Source organism: Equus quagga, chromosome 11 (assembly GCF_021613505.1).
Source record: "Equus quagga isolate Etosha38 chromosome 11, UCLA_HA_Equagga_1.0, whole genome shotgun sequence".
Classification (NCBI taxonomy): domain Eukaryota; kingdom Metazoa; phylum Chordata; class Mammalia; order Perissodactyla; family Equidae; genus Equus; species Equus quagga.
The window spans coordinates 23765355-23783872 of NC_060277.1; the positions used below are offsets into that span (position 1 = coordinate 23765355).

The window sequence follows — 18518 nt, forward strand, 5'->3', positions numbered from 1 at the left end:
GGTCAGTTTGGAAGAAGCATGGGATGGATAAAGGAAACGACAAGAGACAGAACCACGACCAGGATTGTTTTATTTCTAGGAAGGGGCAGGGGGTGTGATGGGGTGACGTTGGGAAGATTGGTTGGGGGCCTATTGGGAGGAATGATGTAAGAAATGATGAAGGCTTGAATGAAAACAGGAGAAGCAGAGAGGGAAAGATGGATACATATTTGGGAGGCATTTTTAAACCAACATAATTTGGTGACCAATATGTAGGAAGGAGAGGAGTCGGGGAGGAACGCATTAAGGTTTGGGAGCCTGGAGGGCAGCTGATGTTATTGACCAACTCAGGAAATCCTAGGGAGAAAGCTGCTTTAGAAGAGCGGGAAACGTGTTTGCATGTTTTCCAACGAGCATGTACTCTCCCTAAATTAAGAAAAAAGGGAAAATCAAAATCAATACCAACTATAACAACAACAAAAGATGGCAGCTCTGCAGGGCATCCAAGTGGAGAAGAGCAGCCAGGCCCTAAGGCAAGCAGGCAGTTAATAGCACATATTGAGGAATCAGAGCCAGGGGAGTAGATGACATCACAGGGCAGAAAGTGTGTGGAAGAAGACTTTAGGAGATGCCAGCATTGAGGCAGGTGGCCCATCGGGGAGAAGCGAGCCAGACCTGGAGGGTGCTGTGTTGCAGGCCGAGGGAGAGCAGGGCGCCGAGGAGCAGGCAAGGTCAGTGACACTAGAGAAGACAGGCAGAAAAGGACCCAGAGAGGCAACCTGGAAGTCCCCGGGGCCCCTACAGCGATCTCAGAAAAGTCAAGTGCAGCCTGGTCTCGGTCATTGGCTGAGGAAATGTAGGAGCTGGGGAAGTAGTTCTTCCCTTCTGATGAGTCTGTCAGTGGAGGAAATGCAAGATGCAAGGCGGCTAAAGGAGCGATGGGATCCAGAGAAGGTTCTTGTCTTTGGTTGGAAGAGACTTAAACTGAAAGGGAAGAGCCAGAGGAGTGGGAAAGACAGATGAAAAAAAGTAATTAGTAGAATAAGGTCTCAGAGGAGGTAGGAAGAGGTGTGATCCAATCCAAAGCTTGCAAAGCTTTTTTCTCCAAAGACCATTTAGAAAAAGGTAGGTATTTCTAGAGAGGAGGGAAGAAGAGCAGGCTGATGCAGACGCAGGTTGTGTTGACAAGTGGGCAGGGCAGGAAGTTGTGGGGCTGTTTCTTTCATGGTCTCTGTTCCCTGCAGGAGGTGACTGCTTATCTGCTGAGTGAAGACATTGGGGGTGCTAGAAAGGGTTGATCAGGATGCATAAAAAATAGTTTTAAATGGCATTCAGGGCTCAAATGAGATGGGAAACATTCATGTGTAGGGCCAACAATCCTGTGTGGGAGCAGAGAAGGCTGAAGGTGTGACTATGACAGTTTCTTTTTTGCTTGCATGTCCTCCGCTATACCAGGCAAACCTGTTGCTTGGCATCTCAGGACTATGTTCTTTTGCCTTAAAACTATCTGTCAGGGACAACTCGTGGGGAGAAAATATTTACAAATCATATATCTAATAAGAGTCTAGTATCCAGAATATATAAAGAACTCTTATAACTCAACAATGAAAAATCCTGTTTAAAAATGGGCAAAGGATTTGGATAGATATTTCTCTAAAGGGTATATGCAAATGGCCAATAAGCACACATAAAAATGTTCAACATCATTAATCATTAGGGAAATGTAAATCAAAACCACAATGAGACACTCCTGCACACTCACTAGGAGGGCTATAATAAAAAAGACAAACGATAACAAGTGTTGTGGAGGATGTGGAGAAATTGGTACCCTCCTACGTTGCTGGTGGGATTGTAAAAATGGGGCAGCCACCTTGGAAAACAGTTTGGCACTTCCTCAAAAAGTTCAACATAGAGTTATCATATGAGCCAACAACTCCACTTCTCTGTATATACCCAAGAGACTTGAAAACATAAGTTCGCCCAAAATCTTGCTCATGAATGTTCTTGGTGGTAGTATTCCTAATAGCCAAAAAGTGGAAACAATCCAAATATCCATGAACTGATGAGTAGATAAACAAAATGTGGTATATCCATACAATGGAATGTTATTTAGTCATAAAAAGTACTGAAGTACTGATACAGGCTGCAATGTGGATGAACCTTGAAAGCATAGTGCTTAGTAGAAGAAGCCAGACACACAGGTCATATATTGGGCAACTCCGTTTATATGAAATGCCCGTAATAGGCAACTCTGTAGAGACAAAAACAGAGATCAGTGGTTGTCAGGGGCTGGAGGGAGCAGAGAATAAGGAATGATGGCTCCTGGGCCAGAGTTTCTTTTCGGATGGATGAAAACGTCCCGGAATTGGATAGTGATGAGGATTGCACAACTCTGAACATACTAAAATTGTATACTTTAAAAGGGTGAATTTTACTGCATATGAATCATATCTCAATTTTTAAAAATCTGTCAAGAATATAATTTGTTTGCTTTTTAGACAAAGAAATGCCCCCCTCAATTATACAGGGCACGTGAGCACCTTGTTCTAGACGCAGAATGTAGCCAGACCTCTGTTTGCAGACGAGCTTAGTAGGCAGAGCCAGCCCAACAGGGAAGATGACCCAACAGGTCAGAGAATGGAAGTCTTGGGAGGAAAAGGACAAATCCCCCTCCTCCTCCCTCTAATCCCAGGTTAGGAGGTCCTCCAGGGGTCACCCAGAGTCATCAGGTATGTATATTAGCCATTAGGTAGAGGCCCCTCTGGAAAAACTGGCCTCTTGAAGAACTCATGTGTTAACTCATGATTTGCTGAAAGTAAATGCAATACACAGCTATGAAAAATATAGGTAACACTCATCTTTCCTGAATTGGAGTGGATGTTTGAACTATTTCAAGCGTACCTTGCTTCTTCCACTGCGTGATTCTTATTTCTCAGGATCGGCAGACGCCTTGTGCTGTGGTCCACAAGCCTTGGCATGATTTTCTTTGGTGCCGCAGCGGGATTCACATTCGATTATTACAGCTTCATGGCCGCACGCTTTCTTCTTGCTATGGTGAGTCTTGTGAGGTTTTTTTTTTTTTTTTCCTCTTTAATTCTACTGCAGTATTTTCATGTTAAACATTAACTGGTTAGTTTTGCTCATTTGGAATCCAGTGAGAGAGCGCAAGGACTAATCCTTGTTCATGCCACTGCAGAAATCTTTCTGTGGAATATTAATGCTCTGGGTTTAGAATGGAATTCATTAAAATGAACAATTGTTGCTTCCTAGGCAGAAACTTTTTGTTTGACTCTGTGCCTGGCACATGATCCACATTCCACAATTACTAAGGCATTATTTCATATCTGAGCAACTATATTGGTCTAGTCAGGCCCTGTATGCATGAGCCAAGAAGATGGTGAAGGTGTATGGTTGAGAGAGTCATTTGTATACTGTGCAGTAAGAAGGACAACAAGAAAGGATCAGGCCTTTGTGTTATGAGGAAAGGGGAGTCTGGTGGAAAGTGCATTAATGTGAATACCAGCTTTGTCTTATGTGGGCTTCTTAGCCGTGTGACCTTGGGCAAACACATTATCTTTTTTGAGCCTTAGTTTCTAAGCTGTGAACTGTAGAAAATAATACCTACTTCACTGGGTCATTATCAGGATTCAGTGAGACTAAAGTAAACATCCGTGGTACAGCACCTGGCACTCCTTATAATGGTGACGATTATTGGAAGTGGACCAGTGAGTGAGGAAGCTGTTTCCACACCTGTGAGGCTTCCAGACAGCTTCCAAACTACCAAACACCAGCAGCAGTGATTCTGTTTGGAGGTCACTGATCAAGGATAATGGAGTGAAGTTTTTATCTTTGGGAAGAACTTGGGATCTTGCTGAATGCAGAGCAGGGCATGCCTCCCTTCTCACCAGGATGGATGATCCAACGGTCTGGAGAGAAGCCAAGGACTTCAGTCTTAGAAGAGGTCCCCGCATCCACACAGAGCAAGGTGGTGTGTTCAGTTTTGGAGTCTTCATTGATGGCTGGAAAGGGTTCCTGGGAGGCCACACAGACAGACGGCCAAGGATAGGGAGGATGCATAAAAAAAAAAAAATTAGCAGAATTGAATGTGTTGCCCTTTAAAATAAAACTAAATAAATATATATATTTAGTAAATATATATATGTAGTAGAGTTTTTACCACAAAAGATAACAACCAGCAGTTCTGTATCCTCTGAAGACAGAGTGAGAGAAAATAGCTGTGTAACTGCAGAGTGAGATTTGATATGAGACCTTCTGATGGGAAAGACGGTTCAGCAGAGGTACAGGTATTGAGAGAGTATGCAGGTCCTCTTTGGGAAGACTTCAGAGGATAATTCTGAAAATATCTGTTTCAGTCTTGCAAAATACCAATGTATCAATTTCCAGAGCTGAGAAAATGAGATAGCCCCCCGTAGACTACATCTGTAAAATGTGGCTCTTTCCTTTGATTTTCATGGGCAATGTATTTATGGTAGGATTCTGAGTAGGGGAGATGCAGGCAGATTCATTCACTCAACACGTTTACTGATCTGCCTACAGAGTGTCATGCTAAGTAAACCAGACCAGGCTGTTTCAGTAACCCTACAGTGTAGTGGGAAGGCAAGACATGATGGGCCATCTTCAAAAATACATACAATGTTGACAGTGGAAGAGTAACAGTGCAGAGGGGGTCCCATGGTGGGAGGAGAGGTGGAGTGTCTGGGAGTCAGGGGCTGCTTAGTCCTGAGGGATGGGTAAGAGAAGCACATTCCGGGCAGAGGGAGCAGTAAGTAAGAAGGCCCTAAGACGGGAAGGAATTGAAGGTCCAGATGTCTGGAGAATAGAGAGGAGGTGAAATACATTGATGAGGCTGAAGGGGAGGGGGTATTAAGCAGGGCCTTGTAGGATAATAAAGAGTTTGGTTGATTTCCTGGAGGCAATGGGAATCACTGAAGGGGTTCGGGGGGTTAAGTGGTCATTCTGGCTTTTCTGTTGGGGTGGGGTCAGGATAGATGTGAGGAAGAGAGTGTTATGAGTAGAGGTGACAGATGTCAATGGATTCAAGGAGTCTTTTGGAATTATTTAGGCAGTTGCGTATGGATTGTCTGAACCCAGTGACAGAAGTAACCAATAGGAGGTGGGAGTGGACTCAGAAGGAATTAGCTTTGAGAAAACATGTTGAGAACTGATGTTACTCTTTACTTAAGGGGGAAATTTGTAGTATTTGAAGGTTATCACAATCTTTCTTTCTTTGCTGTAACAGAAGCAAACATTTACCAAACAATTAGATTCTTGCACACAGGAGTCCTCATTATCAGTGTTCGGGATCTGAGTCTTGCAATTACAGGTTTGCGTGAGGAAATAAAAGCTGTTGTCACGAAAATATTAAACTGACCATTAACACAATAGTCTCCATCAGGCACCTCCTTGCTTTCTTACTCCCAGTGTCAATCCTCTCTCATCACACGAAGTCCCTTGTAGGCTAGCCTATTTGTGACTCTCTGATCCAAGGTGAAATTGCAGGTCTTACAAAAGGTGCTTGATTACAAAAAGTCTTTGAAAGCAATGGAGAAAACTGCGAATGCTACCCACATCCCTTGACCGATTGGGATCTGGCAGAACTAGACTAGCTAACTTTTGAAGAAATTAACATCCACCGGGATGATGACGTGATGAACCTTCGGAAGAGCATGATTTCAATATCGAAGGACTGAGAGAGGCCTTTGGGGAAATCAGTGGTGCCCTAGAATAATTTTGCAAAAATTAAGTTTATGATTTGTGTTATAAAAGTCAAATGTGAAATAATTTTGGAGGAAAAATTCTAATCCCTTCACCCCCAAAGAAAATCCATCATTTGATTCATTCTTTGTTTATTCCAAGAATGACCACATATTGTTATTATGATCCAAATTTTGTTAAGTTAAAGCTAGGCTTATTTTCAAAATAAAGGGTTTTTCCCCCAGTTTTTGCATTGTGGTAAAATACACATAACATAAAATTTACCCTCTTAACCATTTTTAAGTGTACACTTCAGTGGTATTAAGTACACTCACATTGTGGTGCAGCCATCACCACCATTCATCTCCAGAACTCTTCATCTTGCAAAACTGAGACCCTATATCTATTAAACAGTAACTCCACATTCCCTCTTGCCCTCAGCCCCTAGCAGCTACCGTCTACTTTCTGTCTCTATGATTTTGGCCACCTCTGGATACCACATGTAAGTGGAATCAGACAATATTTGTCTTTTTGTGATTGACTTATTTCAGTTAGCATAAAGTCCCCAAAGTTCATTCGTGTTGTGGCATGTGTCAGAATAGCCTTCCTTTTTCAGGCTGAGTAACAGTCTGCTGTGTATATATACCACATTTGCTTATCTGTTTGTCTGTTGACACATGCTTGGATTCCTTCCACATTTTAGCCATTGTTAATAATACTGTTATAAACATGGGTGTACAAATATCTCTTTGAGACCTCGCTTTCAATTCTTTTGGGTATATACCCAAAGTGGGATGGCTGCATCATATGGTAGTTCTATTTTTTAATTTTTTGAGAAATCCTCATACCGTTTTCCATAGCAGCTGCACCATTTTACATTCCCGTCAACAGTGCACAAGCTTTCTAATTTCTCCACATCCTTGGCCACACTTGTTATTTTTCTGGAGATTTTTTTGCTAGTAGCCATTCTAATGGCTATGAGGTGCTATCTCATTGTGGTTTTGACTGCATTTCCCTAATAATTAGTGACATTGCACATCGTTTCATGTGCTTATTAGCCATTAGTATATCTTCTTTGAAGAAATCCACATCCTTTGCTCATTTTTGAATTGGATTGTTTGTTTGTTGTTGAGTTTTAGGAGTTCACCATATATTCTGGATATTAATCTCTTATCAGATATGTGACTTCCCTCTGATGATAGAGTCCTTTGATGCACAGAAGTTTTTAATTTTCATGAAATACAATATGTCTATTTTTTCTTTGTCTGTCAAAATAAAGTTTTGATCAAATCTTTTTTCTTCCTGCTTTTTTTGTCCCCATTTATTTTTGTTCATAATTTTTTATGCTCATGTTTTTACCATAAGTTTTTTGTCCCCATTTAACAATTTAGGATTTAATAATAAGGACTGCTTGCATGTAGATTAATTGATATGCACATTTACAAGGAACTGAGAAATAAATTCACACTATAAGGGAACATTTAAATGAAACAAAAGGCAATGTCTAGCATTATATCATATATAACCGCTCATTTGGGTTGAAGAAGGTAGAGGAAGAATGAAAGGACCCATTTAAAAAAAAAAGATGAATTGGATTAAATGCCATTTTATAAATGTGATATAGGTTTCAGAGAACAATTGTGTCATTTTCTTTCCTGCCTGTGTGTAATTTGCAGAGAGATCAGACTCCCCGGTCGTTGCAAATGTGACCCTAAGTCTGGAGCACCCTCCCCCCTCTGTTTTTCAGGCTGCAGGTGGCTATCTCGTGGTGGTGTTTGTCTACGTGACAGAATTTATTGGCCTGAAATCTCGGACGTGGGCATCCATCCATATGCATTCCTTTTTTGCAATTGGAGCGATGGTAGTGGCTTTGACGGGCTACTTGGTCAGGACCTGGTGGATCTATCAGATAGTCCTCTCCACAATGACTGTCCCCTTTGTCCTGTGCTGTTGGATGCTCCCGGAGACACTTTTCTGGCTTGTCTCAGAGGGAAGATATGAAGAAGCACAACAGGTAGTTGATACGATCGCCAAGTGGAATGGGACCAGCTCCTGTAAACTGGCGGAACTTTTATCACTGGATCTAAATGGTCCTGTTGGTAACAAGCCCACTGAAGTTAAGAAGCACAACCTACTAGATCTGTTTTATGACTGGAATATTGGAACAAGGACTCTTACTCTCTGGCTGATTTGGTTCACGGGGTCTTTGGGATTCTACTCCTTCTCCTTGAATTCTGTTAATTTAGGAGGCAATGAATATTTAAACCTCTTCCTCATGGGTAAGTAGTTACGTTGTATTTAAGTGTGGCATTGAAGTAAGTTCCTACTGTGTTTTTATTGTCTTTTTTCTACCAGGAACAATACTATCAACTCTATTATTATGATCTCTTTTAAGTGTTGTTATATTGTAACATACATATATTTAATTTTCAAAAGGTGCTAACCGTCAGAAGAGTTTGGTCTCTCCTTTTTCTGCCTCTTCTCCTTACTTGCTTCCTTCCTTTAAGCCCACCCCCACCTCAGAACTCTCTTTTAGGGGTAACTCCCATGTTTGGCTGTAGCCTTTCAGCTCTCTTTCTGTGCATTTCCATACATTTGTGCAGATAAAGGCTTTCTATTTTAACATAAATGAGATCATTCACAGCATATTGTTCTTCGTAAGTTGCTTTCCTTTTAAAATTTAATATGTCTTGGAGATGTTCTGATATCTTCCTACCTTCAAATGTCCTTAATGCAGCAATTTTAGCCAGCAAAATAACTTAAATCCTGCAACTGTAATTTGCATTGTCATGATTCTCTCATTTTAGTAGCAGGTTAAAATGGCTTTAGATATTGCTTGGAGAGCCTGAGACATGACTCCCAGAGAAAACCAAATTCACGCCAAACCTGAGAGAAATGTTAGAAATCTGCGTTTGCCCATCTAGTCTTAACTCCTGGTTATTTCCATGTAGGCTGTCTGTATTTGATATTATTCTCAGAAAATCTTGCTTTAAACTTTTTACAGAGGCCGGCCTGGTGGTGTAGCAGTTAAGTACACACACTCTGCTTAGGTGGCTCAGGGTTCGCCGGTTCAGATCCCAGGCGTGGACCTACACACTGCTTATCAAGCCATGCTGTGGCAGGCATCTCACATATAAAATAGAGAAAGATGGGCACAGATGTTAGCTCAGGGCCCGTCTTCCTCAGCAAAAAGAGAAGGATTGGCAGCAGATGTTAGCTCAGGGCTAATCTTGCTCAAAAATAAAATAAAATAAATAAAATATTTATACATGGATATTATATCTTCTCATTAAAGTGCTTTGATGACACATCTGTTTTTGTTTATTATAGCACAGCAGGAATTAGCAGAGAAATCATTTTAAGAAAAGAACTTCTTTTTGGGCAAACCAACAAGTTTGTAGAAGGAGCCCATCTTGACTTCAAACCCATTCTGTATGTCACTTTGAGAAATGATGCAGTATTCCTAGCGCAGCGTATGGTGGGAGAGTCAAGTGGGGTGGGGTATGGGAAAGCTTAGGAAAGCTGGAGTTTTAGATCTTTATGATATAGTTTCTTAATTTTGATATAAATTCTCAAGAAGCTGGGCAATCTCATAAATATAAAAATGTTTCCAAGACAAAGATCCATGCTTTTATATTCTCTACTGTCTTGGATTTTCCATGTCATTACCCTTCCCAGTAATCCTCTTGCTGACAGGTACTTCTAGTCAATACTGCTATGCTGTGAAATTTTTGAACAAGTTTTCATCTCCTGAGATGGCTTGGGGCTAGTGGGAATTTCGGCTCTGGTTTTGTGCTGCTTGCAAGTGACAAATGCTTCAGGAGCTTCAAGACACACCATTGGGGTTACGTGGCGATGGGAGCAGAATGGGGTCTGAGCAATTAGAGAGATCATATATTATAAAGTGAAGAAAGAAATGGCACATTGTCCTAATCCCAGAAGGGTTGGGCCTCATAGCTTGCATCTTTTCTATCCCAGACATAGTCAAGCCAAAAATTAGATGTAGTTTTGGTATCCTGAAGCAACAACTCAAGAAACACCAGTGTCGTATACTTTAAATGTCTCTTCCGCTGTTTCACAGTTCCTGCCCAGCCTTGCTAGACTCCGGCAAGTTGGTTGGTGGCCCTGCACACAGTCCTGTACAGAGGAGAGCCCTGGGTCAGACATGGACAGAGGCTGCAGGAAAGAGGCCTTGGCTCCCGAAGACCTCTTGTCCAGTCCCTGAGCTGTCCCTTACTCATTTGGCTCAAATCATTTCATTTTAGTTGTAAAGTGGGGATAATAATCCAGGTCCACTCGCATGAGGCTCTTTTGATGATCATTGTCTTAGTTGATCTTGAAAAGTGCTTGATAAACTCTTAAAAAAAAAGAGTAGAGTAATAGATGCACGTACTGTCCTGGCCCACAAGCGTGGACCTTACAGCAGGGTCCGGAGTTGTTTATTTTTCATGTTAATGAGAGGGAGAGAGACTATCTCTCCAACTGGGCTCCGAATGTCCTTTTTTGCCTTTGCCTGAGCCAGTTTTTATCTAAGTGGCTGCAACGGAGTTTAATTTCTGATGTCCTGCTAAGAAGGTTCACTCAGAAAATATGCGTGCACCCCTATGACGTGCTGCAGAAGCTGTGGGAGACGTGTCCACCCAGACCTGCCTCTCCAGGTGCTTGTAACTTTCCGTGGTTGAGTGGAGGAAAGCACATCCCTCCTAAAAGGCAGTGGGGCATCACGTCCTGAGGTTAGGCGAGCTGCAGAGGAAGGAAACAACAGAACTTTGCATGCTGTGGGAGATCTGGGCTGGTAAACAGTGACATTTTCCCAAAGGAGATTGTTGAGTTTGCTCGGTTTTGCTGAGAGATCTTCTTGCGTGCTCCCTGTTTCATTCTGGCTGATAGATAGAAAGCTTTTTTGCTCTGGACCTAAGATTCAAACTTTGCTTCTTCAAGGGAAGGGCTTTTAGGTCAATTACGCACTTAATGGATTCAACTCTTTATTTTTTTGGTGCAGGGGAGGAAAAAGAGGTCCAAGACAAAGTCCCTGTTCCTCAGGGGATTCATGTTAGATTTTACTTGTTTATTTATTTTTTGCTGAGGAAGGTTTGCCCTGAGCTAAAATCTGTTGCCAATCTTCCTCTTTTTTTTTTCTGTTTGAGGAAGATTGGCTCTGAGCTAACATCTGTGCCAGTCTTCCTCTGTTTTGTATGTGGATGGCTGCTGACGAGTGGTGTAGGCCCACACCCGGGATCCAAACCTACGAACCCAGGCCACCGAAGCAGAGTGCGCTGAACTTAACCACTATGCCACTGGGCCAGCCCCTCATATCACATTTTGAAATGTTTACTTTCAGGTTTAAAATCCATCAAGCAATTATCATTAGCTTATGGACCTAGCCGACACTGAGTTTTCTACTTTAGCTTCTAAGTTTGAAGTTGCTGATAGAAAAATTTCCCTCTAGTTCTGCCAAGCACAAGAAACCAAAGATCAGAAATTACCAATGTTGTCTATTAATTTACTTATTTATCCATTCAACAGGCTGGTCCTCCAGACACCATGCCGTGCGTGTCCTGGGGAGCTTCCAGCCTAGTAGGGGATGAGATCCCTAAGACAGGGGATAAGCACTAGGTGAATTATGTGAACGTTACTGCATTTCACAGTTTAAAAGTGGTAGGGCTTCCTGCCTCTCAGGCAGTCAGTCATTGGATGGTGCTTAGAGGCCCCTGGGAGCTGGGAGAGGGCGGATCATTCCTTTTGGATAGGGGGTTAGAAGGCAGGCTTCCTTCGTACAGCTGGATGCCATGGCTAATACACGGCTCTTTGGCTCAATGACAGGCGCAGTGGAAATTCCTGCCTACGTGTTTGTGTGCGTGGGGATGAACAGTTTGGGGAGAAGAAACATTCTGGCCTTCTCCCTTATCTCAACTGCACTGATCTGTGGCGTGATTATGGTGATCCCCAACGTGAGTTATTTTATGTTTATTTAGGGACTATGATAATTTGATGGGAGAATTTTTAGTCTATTACGGTAAGTATGAAGATCAATTCAGACATATGGACAGAGTATATACCTAATATTTAAAAATATGTTTTCTTTGAAAAATCATACTTTCTCTGTTATTTAAGTAGTACATGTTTACTGTAGAAAATTTAAGGAAAAAAAGAAATGTGAAAAAAAAAAGCCCATAATCCATCACTTGCCAGAGATGGCCAGTGTTGTATTTTGTAGACACAGTAATCTTGAGAGAAGAAAGGAGATCATGCCTTCCAGGGATTATCATCATTTTAAACCTTCATTCATTTATTCTTTCAGCAGAGATCTATCCAGCATCTATTATGTGCCAGGTGCTGAAGAATCAAGTTTCTATAAGTAAAATAAAGAAAAACAAAACGGTATAAGGGATAGAGAATGACTGTGGTGGTGCAGGGGTGGGGGCACAGCTGTGCACTATTTATTTCATCTGGGGTGATCGAGGATGGCGTGCCTTTCAGAGAAGGTGACGTGTGATGAGGAACCTGAAGGAAGGAGGGAGCCCTGTAGACGGCTGAAGGATACGATGAGTCTTGGAGTCAAGATTGCTCCAGTTGAAACAGTCTTGTTTTTCATTGTGGTAGATTAGTAGTTTCCAGTTCCTAGTGTGCATAAATGCATATTTTTAGTGAGAAACACTGCCGTAAACTACTGAAATGACTCGAATTTCTGTATTTTGGCCAACTCCATCCCTAGACTACCTCTTCATCCAGAAGCGCTCTGCCTCTTCCCCGAATAAACGTTATCAGAACCTGTGATTCCCTTTTCTTATTTTACATCATTTTCTCCAGTCATTATATAATTATTAAGCAATGGTGTCTCCACATTTAGGGCAAGGCATTTTAAAATTTGCGTATTGTTTGATATTTAATTTAAGCCAACCAGTGACTCCCTTTGATAGTAACCGTGCACTTAATTATCAGGGTTGGTAATCGAATGTTTTCTGTAACTGAAATTTCCAGGTGATTGGTATACAACTGACATGAATGCAGTAAAGCTCATCAGGACAAGGAGGCCTCTGCCAATTTGAGGGGATGTCATCTATCCCTTTCTTGGATTTGTGTTTTTAAGTAGTTTGCAATTATATTAGTTGAGTTGATAGCAGCTGCCCTGGAGCTGGTGAAGATTTAGGGGAAACCCAGAATCTTGGAGTTCTACAGTGGTTAAGCACCAGTGATAATGGAGCAGACAGGAAAGTGGCTGATGGGGATTTATAGAAAAAGAGCACTAACCCTTAACCATAAATTTCTCCCCTCTAGTAAAATTTCTCCTCAAATGGTAGTGTCAACACAATACAATTTTTTTCAAGTCACGTGAATTCATTCAACACATTGTCTACAATATTAATTAAGGTGACACTAGCTCCTTTAATAGAGGCATCCGCAAATCTCAGTGACTTCACACAATAGACATTTACTTTTTACTCACAGAAAGTTCGATGTGGGTGTACCTGGTTGGTGACAGTGGGAGTGGTGAAGGGGGTGTTTGGCTCCATGGCGTCATTCAGGGACTCAGGTTGACAAAGGCGCTGGCATCCTCAACACATGGGCTCCAAGGTCACCTGGGTCTCGACATCCAGCTGGCATATAGGGGAGGAGAGAAAAGGATGGAATATGGGAGCTGTCTGTGAGCCAGTGCTGGAAGTGGCGCACATTAGGGACACCGAGACTGAGTTGGAGGCACTGAGAGGTTTTGCTGTTGAGGAATGCATCAGCCAAAAAAAAAAAAAAGTCTCTTGTAATAGTTTAGTTACCACTTTGAGATTATTTTCTGAAGATCATTTATAAGATAGGGGATTACCGCCACAAAGGGCACAATTTGTTTTTATGGCTCTTTGATTCATTCTGCTGGATCAATTACTGGTGGAACCAGCACTGTCTGGGTGCGTCTCATTCCAAAGTCAGCTTCCCAAATGGCTGTCCCTATTGGATCATTTGAAATCTCCAAGCCTGGGGGGACGTACAATAAAACCTTCCTCTAAATTTCATAAAGATGGAAAGCTTTTGCAGACCATGAGTAGAGTTGACAAAATAAACTCAAACAGAAAAATAAAACTCTTCATTGTTCTGAAAAATACTGGAGAATTAGAAAGTTTTAAAGATTTTATATGTTTCTTTTAAAAATATTACTTATGATGGTCCATTTTGCTATTTGTTTTTTCAGGATTACCATATTTGGAGCGTGGGGGCAACTATGGCTGGGAAATTTGCTATCGGGGCAGCATTTGGCCTCATTTACCTTTATACAGCAGAGCTATATCCGACCCTCGTAAGGTGAGAGTCACTTGTTTTTCTGTTTTCTTATCTTTCACTTACTCATCATTTCATAATATTTGGCCGTTAGGTATAAACGCTTTCTTTCCATAGAAGTTACCAGAGCTCTGAGATGCTGGAAAGTTATAAGATGATGCTAATTCTGAATCCGTGGCTTTTGTCGATACCTCATCAGCAAGGCTATTAAAGAAATTGTTTTGAAATAACACCCTGTTATCCTAAAGCCGTTTTAAATCTCAAATGCACTTGGCTCCCACTGACTCCCTGTATGACTCAAGGCTAATTTTCTCAGAGTGTGTGTCTTGGTGTTCTGATGTCAGTTTTATTAGTTTGATAGGGCATGCATGACAAAACACCAAAGGCTGGGTGGCTCAAACAACAGAAATGTATTTTCTCCCTGTTCTGGAGGCTGGAAGTCTGGGGAGATCAAGGTGTCTGGCAGGTTTGGTTTCTCCTGGGGCCTCTTTCCTTGCTCTTAATAAGAGATACTTATTTGCATGAAAAGCATAGTCTTTCCTTCCTACTGGACATTCTATAAGGTTTCTTTAAGTAACTTTTGAAGAAAAGCACATTAAGATACTGCTTGTCTTTAAAAAATTGAAATAGAATGTCCCATAGATATAAATATTTTACTTTCCCAAATTTCCACTCCCTACTCCAGACAAATTCCTGCTCTAGAAGATTGATGTTATCCTTAATATTAGACTGCATGAATATTCATAAGAGCCTCATCTGCATAGCAGGTGAAGAATGGTTTGCCCTTTTTTTTGGTCTTGAATTGTCTTATCTGCATGCTTGGAGACATCACCGTTTCACAGAACATGGATATAAGTCACGAGTAATTCTTTTATTTTTCTTTCTGAGGAAGATTCAACCTGAGCTAACATCTGTGCCAGTCTTCCTCTACTTTATATGTGGGTCACCACCACAGCATGGCTGACGAGTGGTGTAGGTCCACGCCTGGGATCCAAATCCATGAACCTGGGCTGCCCAAGTAGAGTGCACCAAACTTCACCACCACACCACGGGGCTAGCCCCTTAAAAAGTTAAAGTAAATTATTTCCAAATATATTAGGCTGAGCTTCAGTTTTATTATGTATTCTCTGCTGGGAGGGTGGACGGAGGCTACAGGAAGTCTTGCCATCACTCTCTACAATATTCATGCTCTGCTTGTCTTGCCTTCTTGCTGCTGTTTTAATCCTCCTCATGTTTTCAGGTCGCTGGCTGTGGGAAGTGGCAGCATGGTGTGCCGTGTGGGGAGCATCGTGGCCCCGCTCTGTGTTTCTCTCTCCAGCGTTTGGATCTTCATGCCACAGGTGTGCATCGGCTTATAGAACCTTACTGAGACAGCAGAAAGGCACAGCAGCTACCTGCCTTCTACATGTTTATTTATTGGAAGCCAATTTATAATTCCATTATGGGGGTTTGTAGAAACCTTATCAGCAGCTCACCAGTTGGTAAGCAGGACGGTGGTTGCTGTTTTCTTGTTCGTCAACTGCCTTCCACCACTGGTGAGCTGTTAATTAAACTTGCCTGCCAGAGAAGGGCCTCTTCATCCATATCATGAAGCAGGACTGCACAGGGAGACCTCTGGTCTCTGTCGTTCCTAAGTGCCTCGGTCTCCATCACCTGGCCTAGCCTAGCCCGAGCTCCTCCTCCCAGATGGCTCTTCTGCCTGGATGGCTCCTCCCCCTGGATCGCAGGCTGCCTCCCACCCCCAGCCCTCGCCTCTGTGTTCCCACTGTGTGCCTGCTGGTGAAGGCAAATTCTGAAGGCTGCCTGCGCCTTGAAGGATTCTGTGGTGCCTGCTGCAGAGGTTTAGGGATCTGTGGTTTTCCGGTTACCTGAAACGTGTGGGGCTCTTCATGGGCTGGATTCCTGTAGGCTTCCTCTGGCTCCTCCTCTGGCTCCGGGAGCATGAGCTGTTTGCCGGGTTACGAAGAGTGAGAGCAGTTGTGTTCAGTTTGCAGATTTCCACAGGTAGGGACTCATGTGGAGCGCTGTTGTACACCTGGAATTAGCATGATGCTCTGGTGAGGAGGAAGATGGGATACGGGGCGGGGTGGGGGGGTTTGGAGATGAGGAGGGTGGAGGCATGGGGTTGGGGTGGCCCCAGGTGCTGCAGTGCCTTTGGGGCGAGCTCTGGGTCTACTGGCCCTCCCCCTCCTTCCCTACACTTCTTTGCTGTAGCTCTCCAGGCCGTTCCCTCTCTCAGTGCTCCTCTTCCTCTGATTGCCCCTGAAATAGACTCATTCTCCAAGAGCTGTCCTAGACGTCTTTGCCAATCCCTGCATGGATAACCTCTCCTAAGTTCTGACTTCTCTTCCCAGCTGCAAACCATCCCTCCACTAGCCTCATGGATAGTCTTCCTGGTGTCTTGCAACAAATTCACCGTTTCCTAAATGGAATTGGTTGGTGACTTCAATTCCCTCCTCCTCCTCCTATCTCCCACTTTGGGTTAAGAGTCAGTGGCCTCCAGCATGACACTTTAGCATCAGCTTTTTATTCACTCTGTTCTTCTTTCCCCCTTTCCTCCCAATCCATGACATCAAATCCTGACCTCCTCTCTCAAAACCACCCTCGCTTGCCTGCTTCCGGTTCAGTTCCTCTTCATTCTGCCTCGCTCCAGGGTCTCCTCCCTGCGCTGCACCACCCCCACCTCATCAGAACAGTGTGCTGAACCGCAGCTCTGATCCAGCTGCGCCCTCACCTTCGGAATAAAATGCAAACTCTGCCTGATATTCCAGTTCTTTCCAGAGCAACCCCCTGCCGATTGTCCCTATTTGTTTTGTTTCCTCACACACTTCCCCTCCTCTCCACACTCACCCTGTTCTCACTCACCTCCCACCTGCTCTCCTCTTACGCCTCTGCCTAAACGTGCCCTCAGCAGAGAATGCTTCTCTCCCATCCCCCTGCCAAACGTCCATGTATCTTTTCCCCCTTTTTTTCCTTTAAGAGAATGGGAACAGGTTTACATGGACATTCTATAGCCATGAAAGTGGTGTTAAAACCAGGAAAACAGATACGGCTAAGTGACTAAACCGGGACCACTGTGGAGGAGGAAGAGGAAGCTTCTGGAATGCAAACAGTGTTTTGTTGTGGGTGATCAAGAACGTGATGCAGGGGCCGGCCCGTGCCCGAGTGGTTAAGTTCGAGTGCTCTGCTTCCGCAGCCAAGGGTTTCGCCAGTTTGGATCCTGGGTGCGGACATGGCGCCGCTCAATAAGCCATGCTGACGTGGCATCCCACATGCCACAACTAGAAGGACCCACAACTAGAATATACAACTATGTACCAGGGGGCTTTGGGAAGAAGAAGAAGAAAAAAAAAGATTGTCAACAGTTGTTAGCTCAAGTGCCAATTTTTTAAAAAAACAAAGAACATGTGCTTGCTTTATGAGTAATTCTTAAACTGTGCATTCATTTTATGCATTTTTATACTTATATCACATTTTGCCATAGGTAGACAGATATAGACCTTTTTTTAGTTTTTAAGAGGTAAATCCAAGAACCGTTAGGACTCACGCTGCCTCAGAAGCGTGAATTCATCTGAGACAGAGCCTTGAAGGGCTCCCGGAACCCTAAGATGAGTTAAAGCAGTGATTTCTTCCCAGTATTTCCATCAAGTCCATGGCCTTGACACAACACGGTCCCTATCACGGGGTCTCCCCAGGCTCTGTGGAGAGCAGCTGCCTGGCCAGGATCTTCTGGATGAGGCTGCCCCAGAGCTTTAGTGGCTGTGACTTACACAGCTGGAGAAACGAGGCCAGAACTGGACCCACTTGCCTCACACCCGGTTCATCCTCCTGCACCGCCTCTGCCCAACGGCTGGTTCGAGGCCAAACACTGCAGGAGTTTAGATGACGCAGCCCCCAGGTGTGGTTCAAGACGCAGAGCAAGCCCCACTTCTCCAAGAGGGCCACCCTGATCCAATCACCCACCCCCCCACCTTTCCCACGTCTGTGTAGCATTTCACGTGCGCTCCTTTCCCAGGCCACAGTCACGGGCTGGCTTTGTTATTTGCATGTGTGTCTTTGTCCCCCAGTTAAATTGTTGAACTCTTGCAGGATTGGGCATTTTGTATCCCCATGGGTGGGTCCAGCAAAGGGTTCCCTCACCTTGTGTGCCACTTGTGTTATAATTTACGTAATATTTCAAATCAAATAGCCTGGCCAGTAATCTCAGTGAGATCACGGGTGTTATACTAGTTCTGTGTTTTTCTAAAATACACTGTAACAAAACTTCACAAGTAATGAAAGGAAGAGTTTGATGCTACCTGGAATCGCCTACACACACAGGCGGTGTGTGTCTGCTCTTGGCCTCACGGGCCGAGCGTGGTCCTCTCCTGTCCCAGTGACAGGTGAGCGGTCAAGTTTGCTTGACTGGGGTGCTGTGATGCCAGCCTCCTCCTGGGCTCACTCTGAGGTTGAGAACTGATTCGGGCTGCCCGGCCTGCAGAGGGAGATGTTTTTGGAGAGTCTACCATCCTTTTTAGGGCATGGATTTTTCTAGAAGCATCTCCTTTGTGCTAGCA

The 18518-nt window shown here is 43.5% G+C and overlaps 1 protein-coding gene across 1 annotated transcript in view; it reads left to right on the top strand.

Moving 5' to 3' along the window:
* SLC22A16 (solute carrier family 22 member 16) overlaps positions 1-18518 on the top strand; it is a 47759-nt gene that overhangs the window by 24824 nt on the left and 4417 nt on the right. Inside the window, exons 3-7 of the mRNA XM_046674431.1 lie at positions 2916-3033; positions 7442-7973; positions 11518-11645; positions 13877-13986; positions 15203-15302. Of these exons, the coding sequence (XP_046530387.1) occupies positions 2916-3033; positions 7442-7973; positions 11518-11645; positions 13877-13986; positions 15203-15302 (988 nt within the window). The remainder of the gene's footprint in view (positions 1-2915; positions 3034-7441; positions 7974-11517; positions 11646-13876; positions 13987-15202; positions 15303-18518) is intronic.